The following is a 9,803-nucleotide window of genomic DNA, read 5'->3' on the forward strand; positions in this document are numbered from 1 at the left end:
TTGTAAATAATTGAACAATGACTTATGGCAAATCCCTTTGGAGCCTCTGAGGAGCAAAGCACTTCAGTTGCATCTCTCTACCAGGGGGGGGGGGGGGGGCACTTGATATTTTCGTGGGCGGGGGGGCATTCAACATTTTTCGGGGGGATGGACACTAGTAAAAGTGTATGTTTACTATATAAATTCCATCTCGTTCGGGGAGCGGTAGACTTTCTTCAGGGGGGCAGAGCCTGGAAGAAACTCTGCTCTCTACCAAAATATTTTTTGGGCAGCTCTCCTCACTTGAGCCTATGTTAGCCCTGTGACCCTTGCTTCTGGGTCCACTGTCCTTCTTCAGGTTTGCTTAGTGAGCAATATATCAAAAAAATTTAATATTTTTGTTTCAGCTTTAGATGAAAAGTTTGAGACAGAACTGTCAACAGATGTCATCACTCTGATGCAAGGAGACAATCATATATTTATGTGCATACCGCCAAAAGGAAATCCTCCACCTAAAGTATGTGCACACAATATTTCAAACCACAGCCATACTAGAATATAAAATTATCACTGTATCCAGTTCCCGGATGTTTCAGAGAGATTTTGCATGATAAAAGTCAGTTTTTAAAATCATGCACAGAGCTAGAGAATTTAATTTAAAGTGCTTTCAAATAACATCTCTTTCTAAGATAAAAGTAAAGTAATAAAGCTACCCTTTAAGGCCTGAAAGCCAGAGGAAGTAGAGTTCACCTGTTTCTGTTACCTTGGGGTAGTATGGTAGGTTCTAGCCCAGCTGCATTACTTGCCCAAATGTCAGGGACATCCTACTGAGTTGCCTGGGAACTAAACTTGAGTTAGCAAGGATCTGCATGCTCTACCACTCAACCATGCCATCCCAGCATCCTAAAACAAACATGTCTATTTAATGATTTCAAATAATACTTTTTTTTAAATTTTCACACATTAAAAAAAATACACTACAATAGAATTTGATAAATTATTTGATCTTACTTTTGCATTTCTTTAGATTATGTGGTTCAAAGACAACGAGACCCAAATGGCAAACATTGCTGGTGAAGGAATGCTTTCATTAATTGACGTAGAATTAGATGCTGCTGGAGACTATACATGTGTTGCTGAGAATGTTGCCGGGAGACGTATAAGTGGCCCAGCCAAAGTTATTGTCATTCGTAAGGATATTTTGCTTTAAATTAAAATTCTGATAAAAACTGTTTTGTCCCCCTATGTATCATTTTTTTATGATAATTTTAAAGTTACAAATAATATTATTATTTTAAAATAAAAACTTAATGTTTTAAATAGGACTTTAGTTATTAAATCAAAACAACAAATCTGTATCATCATTGTTAAATCTTTTTTTTTCAGCTAAAAATGACTCAACAACCAATGGTAAATACAAATCTTATATTTTTCAACAACTGCGATATTTTGTATAGTGACCAGTAGTCCAATATGTAATGAAAAAAATTATGTTAAAAATATTTTAATAAAATTAATAAATGAACAAATGGAAAACAAAAACTACAAATTGCTTCTTTGATAAGGGGGTCATCCATAAATGATGTCACAATTTTTGTCGATTTTTATCCCCTCCCCTCCCCCCCCCCCCTACCCTTTGTGGCACATTCCAACCCTCTAAAATGACAACACATCTCAGCCTACACCTCCCCCCCCCCCACCCCCGTAGTCAACCCAGAGTATGTTAATGAAATTTTCTATAAAATTGTATTAAAACAGTTGATTTAAACACAAAATAATGGCTAAAATTCAGTTCCAAACACAATTGTATCCCCTCCCCCTCCCCCCCCTACCCTTTGTGGCACATTCCAACCCTCTAAAATGACAACACATCTCAGCCTACACCTCCCCCCCCCCACCCCCGTAGTCAACCCAGAGTATGTTAATGAAATTTTCTATAAAAATGTATTAAAACAGTTGATTTAAACACAAAATAATGGCTAAAATTCAGTTCCAAACACAATTTTAAAAAATGCTATAGTGGGATGTCACACTATCTGCAGTCCCCTACCCTCATCCTTATCACACATCATCACAAACTTATGGACCCCCCCCCCCTCCCTCCACGAGTGTGATGTCTTTTTAAGATAACCCCTAAGAAAGGAATAAATATTCTATAACAAAACAGACAATATCTAAGGAATGTTAAACTCTAAGAAATGCCCAAACTACTAAACTAGTTCTAACCATTAGTTAGATTTTCTATAATTTTAGTTTTCTATTATTCCTATTTTCATTTACAAATAATTTACGGTTTTGGTATATATTTTAGTAAGATTTATTTAAAATTTTAAGGAGCTAATGGTATGTAATAAATTACATGGGGATGGTGGAGAGGTTATTTATAGAAGCCTCTGTTTACCATGTGCTTTCAATCTTCCTTATTGACATTAAATATTTTAAATAAAATACTGAACATTTGAATCAATAAGTGAATCTGTTAATTTGTATTGCATAATTGATTTTCGATTTAAAATTTTGGTTTTGAACTTTTTTTTCCTTTGCTACATCTGCTTATGATTAAATCTCTGCATTTGATGTGTTGAGTGAGCTGAAATCATGTGCAAATATCTTCAAAAACTTAAAATAACTTAACGGCCTAGGCATTTTTAGTGTTTTCAGTATTTCAGAATGGTATTTCTAATCAATGTGAATATATAAAATATTTTATAATTTTGTAAAACAGATAATTAAATGTTTTGTTCAAAAGCTGGCAAACCATAAGTTTGTCATTTTAAAATTAATTTTAAAAAAAAAATGAAATTATGAAAATGTTCAATGCTTTTAATAGAAAAACATAAAAAAGACATTTTTTTTTTAAATCACTCCCTGGTTTTAAAAGTGGTGCATCTACTATACCCATAAGATGTTATAATTATAGTCTAAATTTTACCATGGATGAATTAATGAGTTGACAATGCATTCTTTAAGTGTGACTTGAATTTCTCTTCTTCTCTTTACTTCCCTTACATTTGAATGTGCATGACAATTTTTCCAGTTACTCCTGCTATGCCTGAAAATACATATTTTGAATCAACTACAATGAATATTGAAGGAAAAAATGATACCCCTTTAAGTAAGTTAAAATTATACATTTTCAACTTATTTTTATTAATATAGCAGCCTACAAATAAATAAATGAATCAGCTTTGTTCATTAAAATGATGAATCTTTTAAAGAAATTTTTTTAATTCACTTTGTCTAGAATCAATGCAAAATTAACTTTTATATTTCCTGTTAGAATTCTAATGTTTTTAATCAAATTTTAAAACTTGATAAATCAAAATACTAACTTAAAAGTCAGTGGTTTAAGTGAAAGCTAATTGTTTCTAGGTTTCATATGCAATACCATAAAGTAAATATTTACAAGTTATTTTTTCTTAAGTTTCTTTGAATGCTGTATTTATATCATTTCTAGAATTTAGTGCTTATGAGGAAATTAACACACAAAAAATAACGTAATTTAATCTAAAGCTAAATAATTTTTGAAAGTTTTATGTTAATGGTGAAAAATTCTATAATTATCAGCTATTGTTTTCAGAATAGTGAATAAAATTTTCAATTAATTTTTACATTTTCAAAATTACTAGTTTTAAAGGTCGGTTTTTTTTTAAAAAAAGGGATTATTAAAAAGGGATTATAAACAAATTGTTTATTATATAATAATGCACAGTTCTTATTATTTAGAGCTTAAATTGTGTTTTTCAGATACATGTACTAACCGTCTAGAGAAGTGCACTAAACTTGCTATGGACAAAAACTGCAGGTATCTATAATATAAGCAGCCATTGTATGAGACTACATTATTAAATCACTCTCAAACAGAGGCAAAATAAAATTTATCACTCAAAGGAAATCATTTTTTTTTCTTTTCTCATGGTTTTTTTCTCATTCTTTTTTTTAAAGGACTGATTGTAAAAATGAACAAATAAAATACAAGATAAATGTTGAGCAGCTAATTTCAGCTAATAAACTCATATTGATTTTATTTCTGCAGTAATCTTAATATTGGTGAGAAATGTGTCACTCAGTTTAAGGAGAATTGTAATAATCCAACAGCATCACTTTTAGAAGACATGGTTACCCAATGGCGTTCACAATGTTCTCAGGGTAAGAAACTTTATCAGGCCTATTTTATAAGAAACTCAAAGTTTTATAGTTGGTTCAGTTCTAAGCAGAATAAACAGATTGGATCTAAGCAATAAAAAAGATAATTGTGGATTTATACAATAAATAAAGAATAAGGGGATTTATTCATAAAAAAGGTTTTGCATAATTTTTAATTGAATTTTATAATAGAACAATTAACATTTTTATTATTCATAAATAAATAAGATCATTTTTTTACAAAATAAAAATGTAAATAAAGAAGTGACTGAACTGATTAATTAACACATATTTTCTGCTGTTGCAGAAACATCAGTAATTGATGACAGTGAATCAGCAAAGCCTGACATGACAACAGCCATGTCTGAAGATGCAGGTAAGGACATTGAAGTTGAGGAGGAATTTATTAATACTAAAAATAAGGAGACCTTAGCTGGCACAAATTTCGTAGATAATACGGAGGAAAGTACTAGTCAAAGCTCTTCTAGTTCTGAAGATATTCAGAAAGAAAATGTTCACTCTACTGTCGGACAAGATAAGAGTGATGATAGTGAAGAAGATGTTGATAATACAGACAATGACAGTGAAAAAATCAATAAAAACGTGGAAGTCAAGGCTGAAATAGATGAAGATAAAATGATGCAGAAAGAAAATAGTCAAGAAGAAAATGCGTCAGGTGAGAGGAGATTTATTCAGCTTTCAGTGCCAGATTGTTAAGGTCACCAATCAATGTGTAAAGTTAATGGTTTTTCCCAAACCACCCAGTCATAGCTAGTACCTCAAGCATATCAACCTCTTTCTTTAACCTACCCCTACCATAAACACATTAGATCTAGTTGAAATACTTGTAAGGATATTTGTGTTTGATGACTTTCTGTGGTTGAAGAGTTACATAAAACAACACTAATCAAATATTTGATGAAATATATGGGAAAAAGTATTTTCTCATTTAACGAGAAAAAAATATTATAAACATCCAAAATCATAACTTTACACACTTATTGGGAAAAGAACTAAAAGTAGCTTCTCCAACAATAATATTTTTAAAAAACAGCTATGTGCCACAACATTTATTTGCTTGTTTTGATGTTAACTCCTGCTTTGGTGATTTCTATATTATGTATTTTTATTATCACAAGAATGGGCATTAGTATTGTTTGTAGTAAATTTATATTTATATTTAATAATTAACAATCCTGTCCTACATCACATGTTTGTTATGGACTAGAAAAAATTAAATCCTTTTGTCTTGAACCTTTAATGAATAATTGATATGCTTGCTTGCATTTATGTAAGATTTATAATCATATTTGTGAATACTCCTAAATAATGAAACTAATTTAATATTTAATTAAATATATTGTAATATTCACTAAACCATTTTCTTTGCTTTAAATATTAAATTTTTTGTTGTGCATTCATTTACACAGAATTTTAAAAAGTAATCCATACACTATAAATTAATTTCATGAGTATAAAAATGTTTGAATAATATGTAAAGCATAAATGCAAAACATAAACATGTTGATAATAGAGTTTAAAAACCAGACCTCATTAAGATGACAGCTTTTAAATTACAGATAGAAATAGCAGCTTTAAATGTAACTTTGTTGCGCAAAAGGCTTGTCGCATTGAATGGCAAAAGAGATTTTATGTCAGCAAATACAGAAATAAAAATTGTGACCATCAAGTAAAATATTAAATGCTAAATGTAACAAATTAAAATGTTTGCTTTGGTCCAGATGTGATAGATTTCTGTTCTCTGTTTTTACAACATTTAGCAAAGACACAAAAAGAGAGCCATGTCATACTTATTTATCACATTTTTAAAATACAAATCTTGTTCCCCTGCATGGTTAAATTCACCCTTTCAACATATTCGAACGTGTATCTTAAATTACTATATTAAAAATTTAACTTTGTTAAAAATCTGCTGAAATACATGTGTAACTCAACCTTAAACTATTTTTAAAGCATGTAGATGTATATTGTTTTGTATGCAATTATTAAATCAATTTTATTTTAAACCATTAAGTTCATTAAAATGAATTGTTAGAAATTCCTATCCAATTGTATTTTATGTTAATCACACTTTACTAATTTTTTAAAACAAAGTATTTTTGTTGTCATAAAGCATGCTGATAATTATGTTTTCAGTTAATTAATTAAGATGTAGATATACTAAAATATATACACACGGTTTAACGTTAGGAAACATGAAATATTTAATTTTGCTAATACAGTGTCTATTACTAAATAGTGCTTCATTTTGTTTAAATTGTTTTTTAATCGTATATTGGTTCACTCAATTTAAAATTATGTTTAAAATTACTTATTTGTATTCAATCCAGTAAGTATTATTTATTGAAACTTTAAAAAGTAATACTTAAGATTACAGCTTACCTCTTATAAACATTTTATTAATTCAATGGAAACACATATTACTTTTTTATATTTCTTTTTTTGATTAATGTAATGTTAATTAAATCCTATAATTGTATTTACCCTAATTACATCTTATATGTTTCTTATTTGTTCCAGATGCTGAAGGTGCAAAATCAGCTGTAAAAGATCCTGAAAATTCAGCCTTTGGGTTGCACATGTCTGTTTTGCTGACTACTCTTATGCAGCTGATGTTGGTGGCTATGTTATCCTGGAGATAGAGGGCGTTAGTGTTTTAATTGTGTGCATGATTGGAATTTTCTTTTTCCTATGTTTTTCAAAGTTAAGACATTTGTGTGTGTGAGTGGTATAGGCAAATGAATTTGAAAGAATGTTTTAATTTGTTTCTATTTTATTCTTAGTGGTGTGCCTTCAGTATTATTAAATCAGGGTTGTGTCATGGATGCAATTATAGTATTGTTTTGTTCCTTACATTTTCCATTTACATACTTTAAAAGTCAGTTTTGATAATATCTTGAATCTCTCACAAACTTTGTGACTGTTTTGAGGTATTGATGATGAAAGAATAATTACCAATGATAAATATGATCAAAGTGTGATTATACAAGAGTCAAAATTGTAAACAACTTTGATACATGTAATCTAATAAAATAACTCGTAGTCTACCATTTAAAAAAAAAACTAAACATAGTAAAAAGACTAATCAAAATCAGTTATTTATATAATAATATATGTATCAATTTAAAAGATCAGTGCTATTTTATTGCTTTAGTTTAAAAATTATAATTGTATAGATATATAACCTTACAAAATATATCTATATTATGTTTTGTTTCTCCCTAATACTAATCTAAGTACTTTATAAAGTCAATATCTTATTTTGCTTGAAGTTTAAAGGCACAGAGCTGTATACCTGATCAGGAGAAGCCACAAAGTTTTATGGCAAAATAATGTACAGAAAGAATAATTTGTCGTGTTTTTTTTTTGTTTCTGGATAACTGGCTTGCTAATAATGGTTATAAATGGTTATTCATAAATATAGGGCTCCAAATTATAAAGAAAAAAAAACACCATAGTTCTAAAACTATTGTGTATTTTTTAATAAATGAGCAAAATATTTGATAATGATGGATTTGGGTGAGTTTTTAAAAATAATTTTCACTTTGTCCTTTTTTTACCTTTGATAGTTCTTAATCTAATGATTGTGTGTTAGTGGGAGTGATGAACATTAATATATGACCATTTATTTGTCTTGTATATATGTGTTCTAATCATATTTCAAAATCATTCGGGGATAACGCTGAAGAGACTTATAAATTCATGTTTGTTACTGAGCTTTTTTTTCTACTGAATTTCTTATCTAAGGAGTGAATCTTTGAAAATATAAATAATGTGCCTTTTAGTTGACTTCATACTTTAGTCTCATTCTTAAATAACTTGTAATGTGTTCATTATGCTGAAGAAGATACATTTTTATTTCAGTTTTTATTTATGGTTTTCTTTTGCATTTTATTACCTTTCGGCTGTTTAAACCTCACTTTTAATTTTAGTTATTTTATGCAGATTACAGTAAATGCCTTTTAAGTGCTCTAAATGATCATTAACTTTTAAATGATCTTCTTTTTAAATTACATAATATGTAATTTGTGGAAATACCGGATATCTTACATTTAGATTTGTAGAAGTACATGATATTTTACGTTTAGATTACATGATATATTCCAGTTTGATTTGTTTTAAAACTTAATGAAATAATATTGGTCTTAATAACTAGAAATGTTTTGTTTTTGTTAACTTGTAATTTCCTTATTTTTTTGTGATTATGGTTAAATGTATTTCTTTCATTTACTAGCCCGCTGATATAGCACATTATTTTCATTTTAATACTTGGGACTTAAATTATTGCGACTTGGGTTTGTTCCCATTCCCAGAAAAATTCATCTTCAGATCATAATTTTAATATATAGTTGAGTACACAACGCTAACTTAAACATCATGTTTTATAATACTCATTTCATATAGTAATAATATAAATACGTATTTAGCTATGAACAACAGCAACTGTTTATAATTCTTATTAAACTCCACATTATATTGAAATAAATGTAATTCATACTTATCAGTAGCTGTTAACAAAAGTATATAATTTAAAATTACTATGCAATTTTTTTTTAAGTTTAATTAAGCTGCACATTTTTGTCATCGTAATTCCTTGCCTTGTGAAGGTTGAAAGTATTTTAAAACTAAAAGCTATACTGATTTTCTGTTTCTTAGCATTTCAGCATTATATTAGACAAATTCTTAAAGAATTAAGAAACGTCACCCATTTTTTCAATAACTTTAAGAATTGACATCACAAATTTTACTGTTAACGCTATTTAAACTGGTTTTTAAGTTAATAATTTTTGTGTAATTTCTTCTTAACAAATACTTAATATTTTTTTTTTAGAATTTTTTTTTACGTGTTTAATTTTTGAAATGTAAATAACAATGACATTAGGGCCTAATTCTGCTTTAGCTGGTCTGTGTAAAATGCCCATAGCAGTGTGTTAGCTTTGGTTGAGACATTATTCTGTGTCCTTTTCTGCCATGTCTTCCAAAGTGAACATTTTTTTTTAAATTAATAAATAAATTCTGTCTCCAAAAACATGCTTTGTTTTTTTTTTTGTCAGTTTTGCCTTATGTAAGCAAAACTCAAGAGTGGTTTGAAGTTTGGAATTTATAACAAAGAAACAAACTCTTCATTCATGTAGATCATATTTTTTGGTTCAAGAACTTTTCCATTAATTTTTTGCCTGTTTCTTTAAACTCTGGATATAAAAGGATTTTGTGTTCAGCCCTATACCTGCCTTACTTCTTCTTCATTGAAATGTTGCAAGTGATTTACTCAAACGCAATTAAGTGTTACATGTAAATTTTTATGCGCATACCTTATGGATTACACTTTACCTAATGGATTACACTTTACCTTATGGATTACACTTTACCTAATGGATTACACTTTCTGTGACCGTTAAATCAAGTCACTTTCCTTTGTTGGTGGAACCATGCAGGTTATACAACTCAACTTTTTAAATCTAGTTGTGTACAAACCAGCTGATCTAGTTGTGTACAAACCAGCTGGTCTAGTTGTGTACAAGCCAGCTGATCTAGTTGTGTACAACCCAGCTGATCTAGTTGTGTACAAGATAGTGATCTAGTTGTGTACAAGCCAGCTGATCTAGTTGTGTACAAGACAGCTGATCTAGAAGTGTAAGAGCCAGCTGATCTAGTTG

At 29.2% G+C, this 9,803-nt stretch overlaps 1 protein-coding gene across 1 annotated transcript in view; it reads left to right on the forward strand.

Moving 5' to 3' along the window:
- The window catches only part of LOC131929950 (hemicentin-1), a 48,540-nt gene extending 39,842 nt beyond the window's left edge, over nucleotides 1-8,698 (forward strand). The window contains exons 29-36 of the mRNA XM_059286334.1: nucleotides 387-496; nucleotides 1,007-1,169; nucleotides 1,366-1,389; nucleotides 3,017-3,094; nucleotides 3,727-3,784; nucleotides 4,016-4,128; nucleotides 4,433-4,801; nucleotides 6,667-8,698. Of these exons, the coding sequence (XP_059142317.1) occupies nucleotides 387-496; nucleotides 1,007-1,169; nucleotides 1,366-1,389; nucleotides 3,017-3,094; nucleotides 3,727-3,784; nucleotides 4,016-4,128; nucleotides 4,433-4,801; nucleotides 6,667-6,788 (1,037 nt within the window). The 3' untranslated portion in view covers nucleotides 6,789-8,698. The remainder of the gene's footprint in view (nucleotides 1-386; nucleotides 497-1,006; nucleotides 1,170-1,365; nucleotides 1,390-3,016; nucleotides 3,095-3,726; nucleotides 3,785-4,015; nucleotides 4,129-4,432; nucleotides 4,802-6,666) is intronic.
- The last annotated feature ends 1,105 nt before the right edge of the window (nucleotides 8,699-9,803 follow it).

Source organism: Physella acuta, unplaced genomic scaffold (genome assembly GCF_028476545.2).
Source record: "Physella acuta isolate Inbredline_101_S28 unplaced genomic scaffold, ASM2847654v3 ptg001698l, whole genome shotgun sequence".
Lineage (NCBI taxonomy): Eukaryota > Metazoa > Mollusca > Gastropoda > Physidae > Physella > Physella acuta.